Genomic DNA, 24,411 nt, shown 5'->3' with positions numbered 1-24,411 from the left:
CTATCCTTATGAAAAATCAAAAAAGGCTCCACCGCCATAAGGGCCTGCAATTCAGAAACCCTTCTTGCAGAAGTAATGGCCAACAAAAAAGCAGTCTTCCATGACAAGTATTTCAACTCAGCAGTAGCCGCAGGCTCAAAAGGTTGTAGAGTAAGTTTCTCCAACACAAAATTGAGGTCCCAAGCAGGAGTAGGAGCTCTACGGGGGTCTTATATTCTTTGCCCCTCTAAGAAATTGCTTGAACAAAGGATGAGAAAACAATGGTGGGTCACAATCATAGTGAGCTGAAATTGCTGCAGCATGAATCTTAATGGAAGAGAAAGACAAACCTTTGTCCAATAGCTCAGTAAGATATTGAAGAGCCACACTCAAATTAGGCTCAGAAACATCCAAATCCTTTGCTGCACTCCAAAATAAAAATCTCTTCCATTTTTCTGCATACACTTTACGTGTACTAGGTCTTCTGGCTTCCATAATCACATTCAAAACTTGTTGAGGAAGTTGAGACCTGCTGTGGTTCAAAACAGAATATGCCAGGCTGTTAAATGAAGAGAGTGAAGCTTGACATTGAGTAGATGACCGTCCCTCTGAGACAAAAGGTGTGGAATTAAAGGTAAAGGCCATGGAGGCTTTCTTACCAGATTCCTCAGTAATGGGTACCAGTGTTGCGAGGCCAATCTGGAGCTATCAAAATCATCCTTGGCTTGTCTTGTCTGACCTTTAGGAGTACCTTTGGGAGGAGAGGCAGAGGTGGAAAGGCATACACATGTAGATTTTCCCAACTGAACGAAAGAGCATCCACTTTCCAAGCTGTGTGATGAAAACTTTTCGTGCAAAACTTTGGCAGCTGGTGGTTTAGTGGAGAAGCGAACAGATCTATGTCTGGAGTTCCCCATGACACTGTCAATTTTGAAATACATGAAGATCCAGTTTCCACTCGTGGGGATCCATGATTTGCCTGCTTAACACATCTGCTAAGGAGTTCTGTGCTCCTGGCAGAAACCTTGCCTGAAGAGTAAGCTGCAAGCTGAGCGCAGTCTCCCACAACATCATTGCTTGCCTGCATAGAGGATAAGAATGTGTTCCCCCTTGCTTGTTGATGTACCACATGACAGTTGTGTTGTCTGTTAGAATCAACACCTGCCCTGGAAGAAGTAACTCCTTGAAAGCCATCAATGCAAACTGGACTGCTAACATCTCCTTCATGTTGATATGTAGATGCTGTAGTCTGGCAGGCCACTTGTCTTGTATCCACTTTCCATTCAGATGAGCTCCCCAAGCTATGTCTGAGGCGTCTGTCGTTAGAATCTGACTCGCCTCTGGCCGGGTCACAGAGAGTCCCTTGTTTAGGTGACATTCCTGAGCCCACCACAAAAATTCCTTTTGAATGCAAGGTATTATTTGAATGACAGTGTCCAGATCCTGGCAGTGCTGTGTCCATACATTTTTGAGATACCATTGTAGCTTCCTCATATGCAGTTTGGCATTGGGAAGCACCAGAATACAAGATGCCATGAACCCTAATGCTTGAAGGACTGTCCTTGCAGTCAGCACGGACTGATGAGATAGCTGATGGAAGTAAAGGGATAGACTCTTTTGTTTGTCCGGGGTTAAAAAGGCCATCTGGGCTGCTGTATTCAGTCTCACACCCAGAAAGCACATGTCTTGAGAGGGTACTAGACTGGACTTTATTTCGTTCACAGAATACCCCAGGCATCTTAGCACTGCTATCACATATTCCAGATGCTGAAGAAGCTCGTCCTTTTCTTGAGCCAGAATCAGACAGTCGTCCAAGTAAGGATAGATTTGTATTCCTTTTAGCCTGAAAAAAGCTACAACTGGAGCCAGAACTTTGTGAATACTCTGGGCGCACTAGATAAGCTAAAGGGCAATGCAGAGAACTGATAATGGGAATTTCCAGCTCAGTAGCGCAGATACTTCCTGCAACTGAGTCTGATAGGCACATGAAGGTAAGCCTCCTTGAGATCTAAAGTTACCATCCAGTGATCCTTGCCCAGCAGAGGTAAAAGCTGTTGTAACGTCAACATTTTGAACTTGGGAATGTCCAAATAAGTGTTGAGGATAGACAAATCCAAAATTGGTCTCCACGTGTTCCCCTTTTTTGGTACTAGGAACAGGCGAGAATAAAATCCTAGGCCCCTTTCTGGCACAGGAACCAGCTGAATGGCCCCTATCTGGAGCAACAGAGAAATTTGCTTGTGAGCCTCTTTTCTTTGTATAGGAGGAATGTCTGGCATGCCTTTGAAAGGAGGCAAGGTATGGAAATAAAACCTGTAACCGTGGTGAACGATATCCAATACCCATCTGTCTTGGGTAATAACACTCCAATTTTCTTTGAAAAGTGCCAGCCTTCCTCCCAAAGGTGCTGCCAGACGAGAAGGCTCTGGCAGCTGAAAAGACAAGTCATTGGGTCTGCTTACGAAAGGACTGACCCCTGCCCTCACCAGAAGACTGGACAGGCGAACTGCCTGTTCTAGGCCTAAAAGAACCTTGAGCTCTGCCCCTACCACGTCTAGATCTACCCCTAGACTGAGAATCATAAGAAGGATAAGTCCACCCCTTAGTAGGCCAATTTCTACTAAACTTTGGAGGCTGAACCTGCAAAAAATCTTTAACAGTCTGCATAGACTTAGCCTTGTCCTCCATTTTCTTTAAAACTGCGTCCACAGGCGCACCAAATAACACATCAGATTGTAAAGGAGCATCTAAAATCCTTGTCTTTACATGTTCAGCTAAATTCTGATCCCTGAGCCAGGCGTGCCTGCGAAGAACAGAACCAGTGGCTGCCACCCTCGAAGAGGCCTGTACAGCATCAAAACCACATTGCAAGGAATGCTTACCCACCTGTTCAGAAACATGAACTAAATCCTGCAACTCTTTACACTCAATACCTTCCGCCAGAGCATCTACCTTAGACTTCAATTGCGAAAGGAGATAATTTTGGTATTTCAACATGTGAAACTGGCAATTCAAAGCCCTCATGGCTAAAGTGGAAGAAGTATACACCTTTTTCCCCCATCTATCCAAAGCCCTTGCCTCTTTATCAGAAGGAACAGGATTTTTAACAACAGAAGCCTTAACACCTTTAGGGCCCTGAGAAACAGTTTCTGGGTCAGCCCTAGGACTCTTAAAAAGATACTTATGAGCTTCAGGCACCCTATAATACCTGTCTGGTTTAACTGGGGCAGGAGGCAAAGAATCAGGGTTCAGGGAAGCCTCTGCAAAAACATCCTCTACCACATCCAGAACAGGAGGTATAGCTAAAGGCCTATGCTGGGGTAGAAACAAAAATTCCCTAAGCCTTTTCCTAGAATCAGAGAAATCTTGACCTTCCCATTTAAAATGCTCCCTCATGGAATGAAGAGTCTCTGAAAAGAAAAATCCTCAGGAGGAGAAGCAAGGTGTAGAGTCATCCACATCAGAATCAGAATAAGGAGGATACTCCTGCAAGCCTTCAGCCGAAGACTCAGAAGCCTCCGAACACTGCTCAAAACTCTCAAGCTCAGGTTCCACCCTAGGCCTCTTATCAGGGGGGGGTAAAGAACCTCTAATCATAGTAATCAAATCTTCTGCCATTTTAAGCATATGTTTCTTAGGCAGAGACCCTGAAGAACTAGGGAGACCCCACTGAAGTTAACCCTGGCCTGCCTCTAGAAGGAGCCTTGGAAACAGAAGGGAGGGCCTAACCACCTTAGGAAGGGAGGGGAGAACAGCTACCTGAGAAGCCCCTTCAGCCTGGCCTACCTCCTGAGAGGACACATCTTGTAACAGTAAAGACTCTCCCTGAGAATCCAAAGGAACTTCTGGTAGAACCACCGGCTCCACCGAGCCCTCTAAAGAACCGACGTCCGGGACAGACTGTTCTTCCACCCTAGGCTTCGCTGCTTTGTCCTTGCGCTTTTTAGACGAAGCGGGCGGAGCATCCGACGGCATGTTGTAATTACAACGCTTCCCAAAACTAACCTGGCACAATCTAATCTTCTCTTAATAGTGCGTTTGTTAAATCTAGCACAAGAGCGACAGCCAACAACGTCGTGCTCAGGCCCTAAGCAAGGTATACACAATATATGGTAATCTCTATGAGGTATCTGTTTCCCACAAGAAATACAGTTATTCACTTTTTCTGACATCCGGTTAAATACTGAGGCAAGAAAAAACAAAATATTCCCCAACGGGTACTTAGCCAACTTTGATTCGGTCTGAAACTCCGACTTCAGAAAATTTCAGAACGCCAACCTGCACTCGCAATACTGCTTCTGCATCGGACCATGCGGCAAAAAAGACTGAGGATATGACGTCGGTCATGCGCATTTGTACCCTGACGTCCTGATGTCAGACAAATGCGCCTTGACCGACGTCAGCCTTATACTTTGGTATTCGGGCCGACTGGGACAGCGGACTACCCCAAGTGTTAGGACTGCAGCAATGTGAGATGAAGAACATCCTGTCAAATACATTTGGCAATCATGGCTAAGCTTAAAAAGGCCATTTAGGATCATTAGATTAGTCATTGCCTACAAATGTAAGAAGCAGAGGAACATAATCACAACAATTAATAAAACCACTTCAATTCATTACTCCCCATGTAAAACCATTGAAACAGTATGTCACTTCCTGTCACACCTGTCTGAATGAGGAACAGCTTCTTAGTCACACATTCTACCATTACTCAAAAGAAATGTAAATGTGAAAACAAATCTAACTGTTGCACTGTGAGATTGTAGTACTAGGTTGCAAACAAAGTGTTAAAATATAAGTAGCATATTGAGCACCACAATTATGCCCCCAAAATGGGAAAAAGACAATTTTGTTAAGTGCCTTTCTTAACAAGCTTTTGTTAAGCACCCCTAAGCAGTGTTAAGACCAGGTCAAACGCTAGCGTCCAACAGTAAACAGTCCCAGCAGGTAAAGAACACTGGCAGAAAAAATACGAAAAACAAAAGTGAGGTAGAACGAAATGTGTAACAGCTTTCGAAAACATTTGCTCTTCACAGGGACAATTTCTCTATGCTGTCTGTTTGGCAATGCTAAGAATTGAGTCCATTTTCAAATATTCTGAAAAACCAGTAAAATACACACCTACAATTTTTTTTCTCGCAGTACATGTAGCAGATAACACTATGCACTACAAAGAATTAAGATTGGGTCTCATCAATCATAATTTATTGTGTGTTCTCAACATGGATGCCAAGATTCCCTTCTTGAGCTTTGTTCTCAAGGCGAATTTCTTAACATTTATATTTTAAATGCATGATAAGTACGTTATTACTGGAGACCTGTCATAATCTTCTGTGTTCTGATTGTTGTATAGCCCACAGGCACACATTTCCTTAAAAGAGATCTTTGCAATTTAAATTTCGCATGGAAAACTATTTTGAAGAAGGTGACCAAGATCAGTTTCCAAAGAAAAGCACTTCAGAAAAACATGTCACTTTCAAAAACAGAACAATCAGTATGGGGAGTATATTTTCAGACTGAATTTATTCTGATCAGAATGCTATGGGAGGCCAGACTCCTTCAGAATTTTAGCCAAGGTAGGCAAGACCAGCAAGCCAATTATCTTAAAATAACAAATAGAATAGCGGCAGGAATCTGTGATAAAGATGATCAGCAAAGTACATCAGTTATACTGGCTTATGAAAGGTGGACACTAAATTAATCCATTGCAAAGTCAGAAAATCATGGCATGAAGAGAATGAACACAATTGCCAAACCATGAAAAATGTACAAAAAACAAACTTACGTGCATCTTCATTCTGGAAGACATTAATCAGCTGAGCAATTGTATTTGCAAGATCCTCCTTAACGGAAAAAAGAAAAACAGGGATCACTGGAAGTCTTTCAAATGAACCAGGTCAATAAAAGAATCTCAGACAGCACTGTGAATTCATTTCTATTTTTCTTTTCATTTTTATGCTCTTGTCTATTAAAGAACCTGTGTTTCAACAAAAACAACACTGTTTCAGATATCATCTTAGAGGGCAAGTAAAAAAAAAGAAGTACTCACTATAATGTTCCATCTGTGTTGTCCATTTTCATTCTTCCTCAATGAATGGGTTTGGATCAGACCATTGGATCCGACTCAGCTACTTTCTAAAGATTCTAGGATCCGAATCTCGAGCTCTTCCCTTACCCATAATGTCCCTGACCATTACAATACCTCAGCGTTCTCTGCCATTATACACATTATACTAATATAATAAGATAATCATGCTATAACAGGAAAGCGACAAATAAAAAAGATCAGAGGTTCAAACATGAAGGACGGTTCCTAACCACTCTTCTGTTAGGTCTTTCCCAGGATTGAGGACAGGGAGAAGGTGGGAGAAAAGTTGAGGAAGTATGAAAATGGCAACACAGATGGAACGTTCTGGAGAGTACATAACTTCTTTATCTGATGTTGTCATTTTCATTTGTTTCTCAATAATGGGACAGAGTCCTCAGCTACAATGACCCTCGGTGGCCCTCATGGAAGGATGTTTTGGAGCACCATGGAACCAAAGGCAGCTTTAATTCTGGAAATGACATCCAATTTGCAATGCACAATAAAGATACAAGTATTAGACCAAGTGGTAGCTGTATAAATATCATCAACAGAGGCTCTTGCCCAAAAAGCTGCTGATGTAGACATTGACCTGGTTGAATGTGCCTTCAGTTGATTAGGTAAGACAATATATTTCCTATATTTATTCCTTGAAAGGTAACCCTGTTATTCATTTAGCCAGGGCAGTTTTAGATACTGGTCTTCCCAATCTTATTTTAGAGAAAGAAACCAATAGTTGATCAAATTTTATGAAAGCCTTGGTTCTGTCCAGATAAAAACGCATGTTCAACCTGCTGCCCGTGGGCCGCATGCGGCCCTCAGAGCTCTTGCATGCGGCCCTCAACCTCTAACTGCAACATCGATGTACGCATGCCCCAAAACACTTTTTGTTTTGTGTTTTCCACTCCCGTGACCTGTAACGCTAATGTCGGTGTGCGCATGTGCCAAAGCACCCTTCTAGTTTTGTTTTGAGCCAAAAAAGGGTCAGTGTGTTTACTCCATTATTTTGCGCTGAACAATCAGTGTGTGTGTGTGTGTGTGTGTGTGTGTGTGTGTGTGTGTGTGTGTGTGTGTGTGTGTGTGTGTGTGTGTGTGTGTGTGTGTGTTCTCGCTGAAGAGGGACTCGTGTATGGATGTGCCGCTGTTGCCTTTGAAAGGGACAGCGCTTATCTGTGTTAATAGATATGTATGGAGTGAGAGTGCATGCATGAAAGTAGAAGAAGAGAGAGAGAGTGTGTGTGTGTGTGTGTGTGCGTGTGTGTGTGTGCATGACAGAGAGAGACGCATGCACAAAGAGGGTAACAATGATCAGTCTATCTACTGAACAAAAGCAAGTTCGCTCACAAATATATTGTACGTTAAAAGTACACTTTCATTAAATTGTGGCTTTCCTGACAGGGAGAGTGTTGTATTATAGCAATAACCCACGCCTGGGTGTGGGTAATGCTGGATTTACCCATGGTTGGCGTGGTTTGGTCCCGAGGGCAAAGCCCGAGGGACCAAACAAAAAGCCAACCGTGGGTAAATACAGCATTACCCACACCCAGAATTGGGTTATTGCTATTATACCATGACATTATTTAAGAAAAGAAACTATTACTTTTCTTAAATAATGGCATAGTATAATGCCTGTTTACTGCCCTTCCGCAGATGTCTGGCATCTGCGGCAGTTCTGATGTACTGCGCCTGCAGTACATCACAGTTGAGCAAAAGCAACGGAGAAAGCAAGATCTCCGTTGCTTTTTTTACTGTTTTCTCTATGTTAAATGGGTTTAACATAGCGAGACAGTTTAAAGTAAGCAACGGAGATGTCCGTTGCTTATTTTAAACTGTCTCGTATTAAACCCATTTAACATAGCTTAAAAAGCAACGGAGATATTGCTTTCTCCGTTGCTTTTTTAAAACCTGTCTCGCTATGTTAAATGGGTTTAGCATAGTGACAGCTAAAATAAGCAACGGAGATCTCCGTTGCTTATTTTAAAGCTGTCTCGCTATGTTAAACCCATTTAACATAGCAAGACAGTGTTTTAAAAGTAGAGTTATACTAATGGAAAAAAGTCCGGGCGACCGGACCTTTTTCCATTAGTATAACTCGATTTACAATGTGCAGCGTGCACGTTTTGGGGGGGGTCATGGTATAATGAACATGAACTCATACCTCTTAACTGTATGGATTTTCAAAGAATGTCTGGATTTTTGCCTCATCTTCCAATTTGTGTCTTTTGCTTAGGAAATAAAAGTAGTCATCCAAGGTAATGCAGTTCCAGGGAGTAAGAATGAGACAGCAGCCTAGGGTTAATGGGTCAGTAGTGAACTGACTATGTGGGACTAGCATATAAAGCAATAAAGCACCTAGTACTGTATTTTCATAAGCATAGCTTTGGCAGATCATCAATACTGGCAAATCAAGTGGGCACACTGTCATTTTTTAAATGATGGAGGGTTTTAGTGTGTATGTGTGTGCTTATGTGTTGGGAGTGCTGCAACAGTAGATGATTATTAAAGACAGAGACTTATGGAATGTGGAGAACATGTTTCTTTGTTTCAAAACCTGATACTTGGGTATGCATGCCAAAAGTAGATTTTTTTAAGACATAGCTTCTTGCCATTTACAGTGGATGGATATTTACATTTAATGGACAATGCTAGCAGTATTAGAGTGGGCCTGTGGGGTTTTGAAGGATGCCAAGTCTACCACTGCCAATGTCTTGTAAAGTGACCTGGAAATGGATATTGGGATGTTACTGAAAAAATATAGTAAGTGGGCTTAGAAATATAGGAGTGGCCTTAGGTCAGCTGGTGTCCTAGGCAAAAGGGCTCCATGCCCCCCCACACACACACACACTACCCAGTGCCCCCATCCTGGTCTACCTACTCAAATAAATACTGGAAAAGCGCCGCTGCTAGAGCAGCGCCCTAGGCAGCCGCCTAGTTGGCCTATGCCTAAGGCCGGCTATGAATTAAACAAAGTGCACTTTCAATTTACAGGCCATAATTTAATTTATTTCAGGTAGTCCAGATACTGGTAGATTGTATACCATTAGACTTAATTAGGGAGAGCTGTCAATCTGGGGAAACAAGCAGCCCTAGTTTCAGTGAAAGCTCTGTGATTGCTTGCAGGTAGGAAGTTGCAGGATGTTGATGCGATGTGTTTTATTTATTTTTAATGCATTTGTCATTTCAAAGCATGTTATTCTTTGTTGCAAAAGAAGGCAGGACTGAATGAGCCATATAATGTTTAACTGACAATAATGGGACAGAAAGATTATAAGTGATGTATAATGTTTGCAGTTACAGTTGTTTCAATGGTGTCTGTGATGCATAACTATTTTTGGGCCTGTGTCCCACTTTTATTTTTCACTTTGTCCAGATTTCTTGCTCTAAGGTTGAGAGGTATGGTTCCATACTAAATCAGAAGTTGTATTTACTTTGGAAGACTTTTCAGCATAATTATGAAAAACAGAGCCTTTTTAATATTTCTGCTCATTTCCAATATAAACTACCATGTAACCTTGGCAAATAACCTTCTTATTAGGCTACGTTACTTCTTTTGGAATGGACAGGTATGATTCATCTGTTCGGACATAAGCATACAGTGCCAATGTGACTTTTATTTCTTGCAGTAGTCTGTGGTTTACATATCAGAATAACCTTTCTGTGTTTCTGGGTGTGTAATCAATTTAACAGTTTTAAAGATGTTTTCCAAAAATAAATAAATATATAATAAATAAATAATCCTCTCTGCACCTTGAGTTATTGACAAAGTCTGGGAATTTGTTTTTTCAAAAGCAAAGGTCAGCATTACAGCTCAGTAAACTGTCAGTCTGTGAGTAGCTCCTATACAAATTAAAATGTCTGTCAAATGGCTTTAGATTGGAGGGAAGTTTATTTTTATTTATTTTATTTTATTTTACATTTGTTTACCGGGAAAGTCTGACGGGGCACAAGTCCATTTTCAGCAGAGGCGCGGGGAGAAAAGTTCCAAAAATAACACAAAACAATATAATACAATACATATGAGAGAGACAGCAAATCATGGATGTAGTACTCATACAATATGGCAGAGAATCATTGAGGTACAGAATAAACTTAAAAACATTTTTTTTACAGTTATAATTACAGCAAGGGAAATACCAATGAGTTAAGTTTTCAGGAGAAAACTGTACATATCTGAAGCTCTGAAACAATCTTTTGGTATGGATTAACCTGGGGATTGACACAAGTTATATGTTTACACCAGTATGTAGCATTATCTTAGAGAGTTTATGGTTTTCTTATTGATTTACTTTTTGCCGAGCAGTTGTTTGTTGATTTATTGATGGTCCTTTTGGTGGTGGGAAATTGCATGGATGAATCCATCTCTATTATGATTTTTTTTTTCAACTATTTTGACTTCCAGACAATTTCATTCAGTGAGTAGGTGTCATGCGATTACTGAGGTTGCCTATTTTACAAGTAGGGGCTTTTTTTTGCATGTGTGTGTGTGTGTGTGTGTGTGTGTGTGTGTGTGTGTGTGTGTGTGTGTGTGTGTGTGTGTGTGTGTGTGTAAGAGAGAGAGATTCAATATGTATACTGAATATATTTTTGCAAATGGAATTCTTAGTTAAATAGGCCCCTCTTCTTCTTGGGCAAGTAGACTTGAGTAACCAATATTAGATCTTAGCCATCCAGCTAGGAAAGTTTAGTATGTGGATTTTCCATCCAGTTTGATGAAGGCTATGCTTCTTACTCAAGGAGTACATTTATGGCTATCCATCATTTGTTGTGTTGCTGAATAACTTTGTTTGATAATGAGATGAGCTTTTTACAGAAGTTAAAGGTTTTTGTGTCAAGAACCTGTCCATACAGAGTGGCTTATTTATGTTGCAGTGAAGGCTTTGGTCTTTGTAGTGAGCATTTTAAGTATAACCAGTATTTCTGAGGTAGAGGAAGTCTCTTAAGGCAGGATCTTTCTTAGCCTGGAAAGCAAGCCAGTGATGAAATTTATAGGGGCCAGTGAGAGACAGAGGAAAGCAAGAAGCTTTTTAGTCTGTCTGGATAACCAAGTGAACTCAGTCCTTTGACCTTTTTTGTCAGAAATGGTTGTAGTCTTTCTTTTGGCAGGGTGTTTTGCTGAGGTACATGCCAAAAGGGGCATTGCACTCAATAATGGCTCTTGTAAAGGAAGAATACAGGGATGCTATGACCTTGTTCCTGGATGAGATACCCTTACTAATGAAGTAGGCCATGCAAAAAGTTTTCCTTACAACGGGAACAACATGGTGGTCAAAAGTCAGGTTTCTATCAACCTGGGTGCCCAAGTACCATACGACTTATTGCGTGCTTACAACATTGTTATTAATGTGATAATTTGTGGGGACATCACTCGCCTCAAAGTGGATGATGATGCATATTTTGGCATTTAGCTTGAGGCCATATTTCTGGCACCAGTTATTTGTTTGGGTGAAACCCTCTTGTAGCTTATTCAGAATTGTTTTATTAAGTCAGTAATGTGAATTCTTTACTTTATTGCAAATTTGTTGGGTTATTTTTGTGGATTATAGTATTGTAGGACTGCTGATGTTGACATTTTACGTAGTTGGACTGGCTGGAATGGTTTTCCCAATGAGAAATGCTAGTGTGTTGTAGTGAATATATGTTTATTTGTAAAAAAAAAAAAAAAAAAAAAAAAAAAAAAAAAAAAAATATATATATATATATATATATGTATATTAACTAAGATGTTACAGTTAACTGTTAGATTGGAGAATTAGAATTAGAATGAGAATTTTAAGGCAAATATTAGGCATTTATTACATTTATTCATTGTTCAATTGCACTTACAGTACAGCCAGGAGTCTTCCGGAGCAATGAAAGAGTTAACTATATGATATATTTTATATGCGGCCCCAACACCATTTCTGTTCACTCAATGCGGCCCCAGCAAGCCAAAAGGTTGGACACCCCTTCTATGTACATCAAGAAGATGAAGGATGTATTCTTTAATTTCAAATTTAGGGAAAAAAATGGCAAATTGATTACTTGATTGATACTGGTTTCAGAGGCAACTTTAGGTAAGAAAGAAGGATTTGTGCTAAAGTAACCTTATCTTTGTAAAAAAATCAAATATGGTGGTTGGGAAGACGGTGCTTGAAGTTCCGATACCCATCTTGTATAAGTTATACCTACCAAAAACACAGTTTTCCAATAAAGAAATTTGAGATCCACTTTAGCTGATGGTTTAAAAGGGGAGTGTATCACGGTTTGTAAAACCATGGTGAGGTCCCAAAGTGAAGTGGGGTACTTTATTGGAGGTCTAAGAAAGAGTACCCCTAAAGACGGCTTTACACAATTTAGACGATGATCAAGGAAAATAATTATCCCCAATATCAAGATGGCTGCTAATTGAACTTTAAATGTGGAAAAATTTGCTCAGTCCTAGAAAAACAGAAGCAAGGAAGTCTAGAACACCTGAAACTGGAGCAGTAAAGTGATGTATTTCTTTGTGATGAGCCCAAATAGTGAATCTTTTTGATTAACTTTTGTAAACTTTTCTAGTAGAAGCTTTATGGGAAGAGACCAGGATTTTCCAAAGTGGGAAGGAAAGCGTGGAATGTCCAGCTGTCATCAGAATTGGAGAAACCATGCAGTCAACTTGAGACCTGCAATATCTGGGTGAACTTGTCCTGATGGGTGAGATAGGAGGTCTGGACTGGGCTCCAGTGTCCAAGGGGGACGTACTAGGGGAGACCAAAGGAAAGGAAAACATACCTTGCAAGGCCAGAAGGGAGCAATGACGATCACTCTGCCCTTCAAACAAAGTGCTTTCTGAAGAAATTTGGGGATGAAAGGCAGGGGAGGTTAAGCGTAAAGGAGACCGGAGGTCCAACCATGGACTAGAGCATCTCTCAGGGACTGTCCCTTAGGAGGGATAAAGTCAAAGAACCTGCTGCACTAGCTGTTGAAGAGGGATGCAAGTAGGTAGCAGCAAGGATGACTCCACTTGTGGAAGATCATGTTTGCCATTGACTGTTTGAGAGACCACTTGCGAGGCATGTGGATGGTCCTGCTGAGACTATCTGCTAGAATTCTGGATTTCCTTGGTATTTGCATCACTACTAGAAATCATTTGGAAGAGATCATCCACTGCCACACCCTCACTGGTTCTCCAGAATGGGGATAGGATCTGGTCTTCCCTGTTTGTTGATGTACCAGACTACTGACATGTTGTCAGTTTGTACTGCAATAGTCCCTAGAGGGAGATAGCCCTGCTATAAACACGATTCTCATCTATAAGACAATGATCTGTAGATTGGTCTCTTGTATTGACCACGTGCACTGAACAGTCCATCCCAAGTAATGCCCCCCCCCATCCCAACTGGAGGCGTCTCTGTTCAACAAGGTGCTGGGGGGAAGAAGGATAAATGGGTCACCTTGATCGATCTTCTCAGAGTGGAACAAGGTGCTGGGGGGGGGGGATAAATGGGTCACCTTGATCGATCTTCTCAGAGTGGACCCACCAAAGAAGAGGAGAATTTCTGCACACGAGAGATAATTTTATTGGATGATTCAAGGGACAGAGATGACAGGACCATTGCACTGCTAGAGTCCACTGCAGAATTCTCATGTGTAAGCAGGCAGTGGGAATCAAAGTTATAGTAGCAGCCATTGACCCTAATGCTTTGAGACCAATCTTGCCAGGGAGTCTAGAATGGAAAGAATTTGTTTGACAAGTGTCTTTAATGTAAGAATTCTGTTCTGAGGCAGAAAGGCTAGGTAACTGACTGTCTATAGGAGCCCTTATAAAGTCTATGACTTGAACAGGCTGAAGATGAGATTTGTGCATGTCAATGATGATTTCCAGAGAGAGTGCCATGTGAAACACTCAAATCTTTGGATTTTACTAATAGACACCCGGTTGGTGCAATAAGAATCCAGTCGTCTAAATAGGGAAACAGCCCAAATCCAAGCAGTCTCTGGTGAGCTGCTGCCACTGCCATGCATTTAGTGAACACCTTGGGGGCTATGATGAGACCAAAAGGCAGAGCTCTGAACTGGTAATGACTGGCTCCGAGTCAGAAGTGCAGATACCTTTGAGAGCCCCTGTTAATTTTGATATGATAGTAAGCATCCTGAAGATAGATTGAGCACATCCAGTCATCCTTCTGAAGGGGCAAAATGGACTGAACTGTGACTATCCGAAAATTGGAATTTATTATAAACTGGCTCAACTAGCTTAGATGCAAAATTGTTCAAGTCCCCTGTCTTTTTTTGGCACTAAAAAGAACCTTGAGTAAATTCCAGATCCTGTTTGCTCTGGTGGGACCTCCTGCATGTCTCTTGTAATTTGTTGATCTGTAGCTCCCCCTGACTGGGTGGGACATTGGGGAGAATTTTCCTTGGTTTTATTGGAATTTGTAAAAAGGGAATGAAATCCACTGGATATAATCCTTTGCACCCAAAGGTCATTTGTGATGGTTAACCAGGCATTTTGGTGCAAGGATAAGTGCCCCCTGACTGCCTCCAGAGATGGATAGTCAGGCAACCTTTCAGGAATACTGGAAGGACCTGTCTGAGAAAGAAACTAAAGAGCTGATTCTGTGGGCCCCCTCTGCCACACAGGCAACTTGTTTCCCTCTCTGCCTCTGGGGTAAAAATCCCCACACGACTCCTGAAGAGGACCTTGAGACTTCTTGAACCACATTTTGTCCATCAAAGGGAGCATTGATGAATGACGCCTTGAAGGGCTCAGCAAAATCAAACCACCACATCCAGGCATGTCTCCTTATGGCTATGCCTAAACCGGCCACCCTTGAGGAACCTTCTGCAGCATGCAAGATTAACCTCATGGACATGTTTGTAATGGATTGTAGGGTGGCCAGCCAAGAGGAAAAGGATTTTTGTCCCTCTACAGACATGGACACTGGGGCAGACAGAGAGATCTTTTACTAAATCCCTCTGTAATCTAGTGAAAGGTGCCAGATAGTTCAGCGATTACAGTGCAAAAGGCACTGACGTATAAACCCGCTTCCCAAACCTGTCCAAAGCCCTAGATTCTCTGTTAGGGGGATGGACAGTGGAGCTCTGATCTACAAGCTCCTTTTTGATGGCTGCCGCAACAACCATAGCATTTACATGAATCCCTTTTGTCCAGTATCGTCCATCTGCTGGGCCACTTAATTTTATCTGGGCATTTTGGGATAGGTTCCACAGAGTCTGGATCCTTCCATGCCCTGCCGGAGACAAGATCTACAAGCTCATCCATAAGGGGGGTAACCCAACATGTAAATGGGCTGGACTCGAAGGCTTCTAAAACACATATTCCTCCAGGGAAGGGGTTTGGAAACACCAGCCACCTTTCTGATGAAAGATCTTTAGGATATCTCCAAATGAGACATCTTCAAGTGGAGCTCTAGGGGATCCTTCCCCCCTCATAAAAATAGAAGTCTTCTGTGAGGAACTCCTGTGGGAAATCAGGTGCCTCTTTTTGCAAGTCAGTTTCAAAGGGAACTCTTCAGTGGGATGTTCAAGGGACCTCCTCAGTGGGATGTTCCAGGGAGGTATCGAAGAGACAGGAAGCTCCCTCGATGGAGTTATTTGTACATTCTTTTGGGCTAGCTGTCCCTGAGGTGGAGAGAGAATGTGAAGACTCAGATACAGGCTCCAGAGAAGGAAAAGGACATGGATTTCAAGAACAGAGAGTTGATGGTACTCTCGGCTGAGAGAAAAATCCTCTCTACCACCTTGAAGGCAGAGGAACCTGGAGAGGCCAAGTACAATCCGACCAGAGCAGAGACTCCTACAGCAAACAATCCTACAGTCTCCCCAATCTCCTGCTCTGAGGGAGGAGTCAGAGCTGAGCTACCAAGCACCTAGGCTCTGAGAACTTTGGAGTCATGTCAACCGCTTGGATGACATTCAAATGTTTCGGCTGAGAATCATTGTGCTCCAGCAGTGTCAGAGCCAATCGGTTCAGGGAAGTAGGCAGAATCGATGTTGGAATAACATTCAGATTAAACATACTGATTTCCAGAACTTTCAGATCCATGGGCTCCGAAACAGTTATTCCTTCTCCGATCTGACCACCCAAGGGTAAAAAGGCAGGTTGGAGGCTCATAGATCCGGTGGGAGATGGAGTTGGCAAAACCCCCATCCGGATCTGTGTTCTGAGGAATTTCCTCATCATCCCATCCACATCCACTTCGGAAAGACTATGGGAAGACCTAACTGAAGAGGATGTGGAGGGTTGCCTAGAGGACTTTTTGGGTGTTTGTTGTAAGAAAGGTGACCTCAGCCTTGGAGATATCGGTTCTAGGGAGAACTTGGGAACATGGAGCCAAGGAGATGAAACCGTAGACTGTTTTGGATCAGAAAGTTTTGGAACCCTTCTGGGGTTCTAAGGAAGATGAATGTGGAGGAGTCCAGGCAGGAGAATGCTTACTGTGCTCCCTGGGCTCCTTCAATTTCTGAGAGACGGTTTGAGCTTCTGAAGAAGTGAAATGAGAAGGAGACCTTTCAAAAAAAGCTTGTTCCTCCTATTGCTGACAGGTCTTGTAATGAAGGCACAAACAGCACAAGCAGTATCTAGATGTGCTGGGCCTAAACAGTAATTAGTAATCAGAATTGGGGATTGTATGCCCACAGGAAGTGTATTTCTTAAATCCAGTAGGTTTGTCTGCTATACTGAAAAAAAGGGTCTACCAAACAAACAAGCCAAGAGGAGACTTTGTTTTTTAAAGGAAAAAAAGAAAAAGGGAACGGGGAGAAAAACTACCAACAATGGTAGAGAAGAGACTATCAACGATGGTATGAAAAAAAAATTACCAAAAAAACTCTGTAGCAATAATTAGGGTAAAGAGATATCAAAGGTTAAAAAAAAAATTATATATATATATATATATATATATATATATATATATATATACACACACACACACACACACACACACACACACACACACACACACACACACACACACACACACACACATCCCCCACCCCAAAGAAGCTCATGAAGTTGCAATCCAGATCATCTTGAAGAGCAGCAAATGAGATCTGAGGTACTGTAATGGTCTGAGCCATTATATGGTAAGGAAGGAGTTAGAGATTCTGATCCTAGAACGTTTAGAATGTGGCCAAGTTGGATCCGAATCCATTTGTTGGGGAACGAATGAAAATGACATCAGATCTAATATTTAAACATGTTTAAATGCAACTCTCATTCCAAGAGCATAGATACAGTCCCTCGACACTGTAGTCATTTTCTTTTCTTGAGGAAAGGGCAAAAGCAAAATTTATAGGTACTAATAAAGCTGGATTGAGTAACAGAGCTCCTGATGCATGAACTATCCGGGCTGATGCTGCACTGAAAAGTACAGTTTTGTACCTACCATAAATGTAGATGTTCGAGTGCTAATACAGCTGCAGTAATCACATTATGGGTTCTCTACCGTCAGGCGGTCCCTCGGTCGGCCGAATTCCAAAGTCTTGGTCCGGCGTCGGTTGTTGTCGCTTTCTTTCCTGACGTCAGAGCGACAGGGGTATACAAGACACAGCCGACGCCATATTCTTCAGTCTTTTCTTGCCCCAGATGTCAGGTGCCCCCAGAAAGAAGGCAATACATAAATTATATATAAAAATATATTCAAGCAATGCAATGTAATCAAAAAACAGTAGTTGCAAGCAAATACACCATAGGAGGATAACCCAAATTAGGTTGTAAGAGGAGGTGTTAGCCACTAGTCCTTTACCAAGAGGGGAAGGAGGGAGGGAAACCTGTACTGCAGCTGTATTAGCACTCGAACATCTACATTTATGGCAGGTACAAAACTGTACTATGTTCATCGTGCATACAGCTGCAGTAATCACATATGGGTAGAATCCCAAAGCTACGCACAGGGTGGTAGGCACTAGGTGGAACTGGGATGAGCCAGAATGCCCTGTAATACAGCAGTGGCAAAGCCTGCTCTAGTTTTGGAATATAAAGGCAGGTGGTAGTGTTTTGTGAAGGCATGCACAGAACTCCAAGTGGCTGCCTCCAAAATATCTTTGGTAGGAACTCCTCTGAGGAAGGCTGTAGAGGTAGCTGTGGCCCTGGTGGAGTGGGATCTAATGCCTGTAGGGACAGATTTCCCATGATAGGAGTAACAAAACCGTATGCAGTGGCCTATCCATTTTGAAATTGTCTGTTTGGTCACTGGCTTCCCTTGAGCTCCTACAGCATAGGACACAAAAAGTTGTTGTGATTTCCTAAAAGGCTTTGTTCTCTCAAAGTAATAACGTAGCTGTCTATGGATGTCTAAAGAGTGCAGCAGCCTTTCCCCTTTGTTTTGAGGATTGGGGTAAAAGGTAGGCAAGTGTATGGCTCGATTTAAAGCTACCCTGGATACCACTTTAGGCATAAATGATGGGTTGGTTCGAAGGGAAACCCTGTCCTGATGGAAAATTAGAAAGGGCTGCACAGCCATGAGGGCTTGCAGTTCCGAAACCCTACGAGCTGAGGTAATGGCCAGAAGGAAGGCTGTTTTCCAGGACAAATATTGCAAATCTGTTGAGGCAGCTGGTTCAAAGGGAGGCAATGTTTATTTTTCTAGAATATAATTAAGATCCCAGGCTGGGACTGGTTGTTTCCTTGGTGGTCTTATATTCTTAGCCCCTCAGAGGAACTGTCTTAAGAGTGGGTGAGAGAATAAGGGTGGATCCATGTTGAATTCTGCAGAAATGGCTGAGGCATGGATTTTTATGGAGGAAAATGAGAGTCCACTGTTCAGCAGCTCAGCTAGATACTGTAATACCCGAGGCAAATTTAGTTTTGTAGGGTCCTGGCCTTTTTTCTCATTCCAAGAGCAAAACCGTTTCCATTTTGCTGAGTAAGCCTTTCTAGTAGATGGCCTTCTGGCCTCCAAAATGACATCCTGTACCTCTTTGGAGAGTAAGGTCTGTTGAAGTGTTAAGGAATTTTCCATGCAGCGAGATTGAGTGTTTTCAGCTGACTGTGAAGAGTTTTGTAGTTGTGCTGAGTCAGCAGAAGAGACATTAGAGGTAGGGACCAGGGAGGAGTATGTGTTAGGCTCCTCAGGAGTGGGTACCAGTGCTGTCTTGGCTAGTCTGGAGCAATCAGTATCATCTTCGGTCTGTCTGCTCTTGCTTTCAAGAGCACCTTGGGCAGAAGAGGCAGAGGTGGGAAAGCGTACACTGTCCATGCTGTCCAACTGAATGAAAGGCGTCCACTCTCAGGCCTTTGGATGGAAGGTCCTTGAACAAAACTTTTCCAATTGATGATTCCTGTGGGAGGCGAAGAGATCTATGTCTGGCCTTCCCCACGCTTGGATTATCTGTGTAAACACCTGAGGATGCAACTTCCATTCGTGCGGATCTGTCATATTTCTGCTTAGACTGTCTGCCAGCGTGTTTTCCAAACCTGGCAAGTACTGTGCTTGAAGTTCCATTTGCCATACCAGAGCCAAGTTCCAAAGTGTCATGGCTAGTCTGCACAGGGGGTATGAATGTGTTCCTCCTTGTTTGTTTATGTACCACATTACTGTGGTGTTGTCTGTTCTTAATAATTGTCCTGGATGCAGGAGGTCCTTGAATGCTGTAATTGCATTTATCACTGCTAGCATTTCTTTGTGGTTGATGTGAAGGTGCTTTTCCTTTTGGGACCATTTGCCCTGAATGCACCTGTCTGTCATGTGCGCCCCCCAGGCGTAATCTGAGGCGTCTGTTGTGATGACTTGATTTGCTTGAGGCTTGCAGAATGGGAGACCTGTGTTTGTTTGACATGCTTGGGCCCACCATAGAAATTCCTTTTGCAAACATGGAATTATTGGTATTATTGTTTCCAAATTGTGGCTGTGCTGAGACCATAGGTTTTTTAGGTATCATTGAAGTTTTCTCATATGCAACTTTGCACATGGGATTAAAAGAATGCAAGATGCCATGAAGCCCAGAGCCTGCAGGATTTTTCTTGCAGTAAGCCTGGTAGAATTTGCTAGTATTTTGAAGTACTGAGTTAGTTGCCCCTGTTTTTCTGGCATAAGGTAGGCCATCTGGGTGTTTGTGTCCAAGTTGGCACCCAGGAAAGTTATTTTCTGAGATGGTGTTAGCCTGGATTTCTCTTTGTTGATTGTGTATCCCAGAGAATTCAGTAACCGTATTGCATAAGCCAGATGTTCCAGAAGTTTGTGCTTGCTGTCCGCTTGGATCAGGCAGTCGTCCAAATAAGGGTAAATTTGTATCCCTTGAAGTCTGCAGTAGGCGATTACTGGTGCCAGGCATTTCGTGAATACTCTGGGCGCAGTAGATAAGCCAAAGGGCAATGCAGAGAATTGATAGTGGATTGAACCTGCAAGAAATCTGAGGTATCGTCTGCAGCTTTGTCTGATTGGGACATGCAGGTATGCCTCCTTGAGGTCCAATGTTACCAGCCAAAACCCCTTGCCCAGCATGGGAAGAAGCTGCTGTAATGTGAGCATCTTGAATTTTGATGCAGTAGAAATGTATTTAGGATGGATAAGTCCAAAATGGGTCTCCAGTCGGTTCCTTTCCTTGGTACCAGGAATAGTCTGGAATAAAAACCTTGACCTTGTTCGTGAGTAGGTACCTCTTGAATAGCTTTCATGTCCATGAGTTTTGAAATTTGTATTTGTGCCTCTGCCCTTTGATTGTGTGGCAGGTTTGGCATGCCTCTCATTTTTGGAAGAGTGTGAAAATGAAATCTGTAGCCTCTGTTTATAATGTCCAGGATCCATTTGTCTGTTGTGATAATGTGCCAATTTCTTGTAAATAATGCCAGCTTTCCTCCCAAGGGAGCTGCCAGCTGAGACTTGCTTGGCATGAAAAGGAGGAAGTCATTGGGTTTGTTTTCTGTATTGTTGTGCACTGTCCTCGCCAACTCTTGGTGCTGGAGTTTGCCATTGTCTGCCTCTATATGATCCTTGAGATTGTCCTCTGCCCCTTGTGCGCCTGTATTTGCCTCTTTGGGGCTTGTCCGTGGCTGGAAAGGACCAGTTTTTAGAAGGCCAATTTCTGCTAAAACGAGGTGGTTGTACCTGTAGAAAAGCCTTGACAGTTTGCATAGATTTAGCTTTTTCTTCCATTTTACGTAGTATCTCCTCAGCATTAGTACCAAATAGTACATCCTTTTGTAAAGGAGCATCTAGTAGTTTAGCTTTAACATGATCAGGCAAGCTTTGTTCCCTAAGCCAAGCATGTCTCTGAATGACTGATCCTGTAACAGCAGCTCTACTTGAGGCCTCTGGCATCATAGCCACATTGTAAGGTCGTTTACCCACTTGTTCTGCACTATGCATCATATCCTGCAATTCCTTCAAATCTGGTTGTTCAGGTTGAGACATTTTATTTCTTAATTGAGATAACAGAAACTGCTGGTATTTAAGCATATGGAACTGACAATTTAAGGCCCTCATGGCTAGGGTGGCGAGGTGTATACCTTTTTCCCCACCTTTCTAAGGATCTAGATTCTCTTTAGGAAGGTAGTGGATTCTTGGCAGTAGAGGCCTTCATTCCCTTGGGGCCTTGAGAAATGGTTTCAGGGTCAGCATTATGGCTTTTGAAAAGAAATTGGTGAGAGTTAGGAACCCTGTAGTACCTATCAGGTTTGACTGGAGCAGGAGGCAGGGAATCCGGACTAAGACAAGCCTCCGAGTAAACATCATCAAGTATGTCCAAGACAGGAGGTATAGCCAGCGGTCTGTGTTGAGGTAACAAAAGAAATTCCCTAAGCCTTTTCTTGGAATCAGAAAAGTCTTGGCCTTCCCAATGGAAGTGCTCCCTCAAGGTGTGCAAGATTTCCCCAAAAGAGAAATCCTCTGGGGGAGATACAGAAGGAATGGACTGTTCTGCATCCGAATCTTCATAAGAGGGGTATGAGTGCTCCTCTACATCAGAATGTTCTGAGAAAATGGAGCTCTGTTCAGAAGAGGGAGAATCTTCCTCCACTCTGGGTCTCTTGTCTGGAGGGGGTTGGGAACCCCTGATAAGGGTAATCAAATCCTCAGCCATTTTAAGCATCTGCTTTTTAGGCATGGGGCTTGGGGATGGGCCCTGAGCAACAGGCCTCTTGGGATGCATGGCTGATTTGGACTTAGTAAAGGCCTTAATGGAAAAGGAAGATGAGGGCCTAAAGACACCCTGGGTGGAAGTGGACCTGTCCACATTAGGAGACGCAACACTCACAGTGGCTTCGGTGGTTGTAGTCTGAGTAAGGGCCGAGGCACCTGCGGTCTCGGGTACAGAAGACACCGCCAAAGAAGTGTCGTCGGTAGTCAGGGACTGCAAAGGCGTCTCGCCGAGAACCGGACCACGTGCAGTCGGTTTTGGCGTGGTGTCGGTGGAGACCGCGGACCTCGCGTGTCAGTCCTTGTCCTTGCGTTTTTTGGACAAAACGGTAGTCGGAGTCTCCGACGACATTTTATAATCAAAGGCTTTACCAAAATAATGTTGGGCGAACTCCGCCCGACGCTTAATAGTGCGTTTATTGAAAGAAGCACGAAAGCGACAGCCCAAGACGTCGTGGTCTGGGCCTAAACAAAGTATGCAGAGGGAATGGAAATCCTTATGCGGTATTTGCTTCCCACAAGAAATACAATTGTTAACTTTGTCTGACATCGGTCTGAGGCAAGAAAAGTTTCCCTAGCGGGTACCAGCTTTAAAGAAGACTTCGGTTTCCAATTTTTCATAAATTCAGGAGCTGGCCAACCGGCACTTGCGAACTGCTTCTGCTTCGGGCACCGCGCGGCAAAAAAGACTGAAGAATATGGCGTCGGCTGTGTCTTATATACCCCTGTCGCTCTGACGTCAGGAAAGAAAGCGACAACAACCGACGCCGGACCAAGACTTTGGAATTCGGCCGACCGAGGGACTGCCTGACGGCAGAGAACCCATATGTGATTACTGCAGCTGTATGCACGATGAACATCTTGCCCATTAACAGACTGTCTCAACAGAACAATCCTAGAGAAGGCCAAATAAGAGACAGGAAGATAGAGGATGGGGGGAGCCTTCCCATAGCCAGAAATATACTCACACATCCAGTGCAGTGACCGAGTATCTGTAACTTTAGCATCCAATTTCACAGTGCTCCAGCTAATGTAACAACTACTCTAGTCAGAAAATATTTTTAAAGAACGTCCTAAATCAAGACCAGAATTTGGTTGTCACAACCAAAATTAAAGCAGACTGGAGGGCCAAGCATGGACTAGAGAGTCTCTTGGTGACTGCCCCTGAGGAAGGATTAGGGCAAAGAACTCATTAAACTTCGTGTTGGAAGGAGACACAAAGAGATTGCAGCAAAGCTGACCCCATTTCTGGAAGATCATATATGCAACTGAAGTATTTAAAGACCACTTGTGAGGCATCAGAATGGTTCTGCTGAGCTTGTCTGCCAAGATGTTTGACTTCCCCCATAATGTGCTTTGCTATCAGAAAGCATTTGGAAGAGATTGCCCATTGCCACAACCTCATGGTCTCTCAATACAAGGGGAAAGACTTGGTTCCTCTCTGTCTGTTGATGTACCAGACCACTGACAAGTTGTCCATCTGAATTGCAATGATTCCTGTCAGAACAAAGGATTGAATGGTTTGCAGAGCAAGAAGCACTGCTCTCATCTCCAGAATGCTCTTGTGCAAACTGGTCTCTAGAGTGGACCACATGCCGTGGACTGTTTGTCCTAGATAATGCCTCCCACCCGAGCTGGGAAGTATCCATAGTCACAGTGTCGTTTGGGGGAGAAGGATGAATGGTCGACCCTGCTCGAGATCCTCGGATTTGAATCACCAGAGAAGAGATTGTTTGTATGCTCAAGATTTTCTGATTGGGTGATTCGACAGACACTAAAGAAAGGACCACTGGACAACTAAGGTCCAGTGAAGTGTTCTTTTATGAAGGCATGCTATTGGGACGAGAGTAATCATGGCAGCCATGGATCCCAAGGTTCTTAGAACAAGACTTGCTGGAGAGAAGGAATATCCAAGATTTGCCTGATATGAATTCTTAAGGTGGATATTCTGTCCTGAGGAAAAAGAGCTAAGGACCGAGTGGTGACCAGTTGGGCCCTGATGAAATTTATTATCTGTACTTGAAGGTGAGACTTTTTGAAATTGATGGAGATGCCCAAGGTTACGACTAGGTGAAACAGATGGTCTCTGGCTTATACAAGTCGATGCCTGGTGGGAGCAATTAGGAGCCAATCGTCCAGAAAGGGAAACACATGGAATCCTTGCAGTCTCAGATGAGCTGCCACTACTGCCATACATTTGAACACCCTGGGGACTGCGGTGAGACCAAAAGGGAGTATTCTGAACTGGTAGTGATTTTCTCCCAGCCAGAAGTGGAAGAACCTTCTGGA

At 43.0% G+C, this 24,411-nt stretch overlaps 1 protein-coding gene across 1 annotated transcript in view; it reads right to left on the bottom strand.

The window, feature by feature from the left end:
- RRP1B (ribosomal RNA processing 1B) overlaps positions 1 to 24,411 on the bottom strand; it is a 1,940,580-nt gene that overhangs the window by 1,654,904 nt on the left and 261,265 nt on the right. The window contains exon 3 of the mRNA XM_044071827.1: positions 5,765 to 5,822. Coding sequence (XP_043927762.1) covers positions 5,765 to 5,822 — 58 coding nt within the window. The remainder of the gene's footprint in view (positions 1 to 5,764; positions 5,823 to 24,411) is intronic.

Source organism: Protopterus annectens, chromosome 5.part0 (assembly GCF_019279795.1).
Source record: "Protopterus annectens isolate FY-2018-M chromosome 5.part0, PAN1.0, whole genome shotgun sequence".
Classification (NCBI taxonomy): Eukaryota; Metazoa; Chordata; order Ceratodontiformes; family Protopteridae; genus Protopterus; species Protopterus annectens.
The sequence above is the reverse complement of the archived record's forward strand: the minus strand, read 5'-3'. Positions and strand labels throughout refer to the sequence as shown.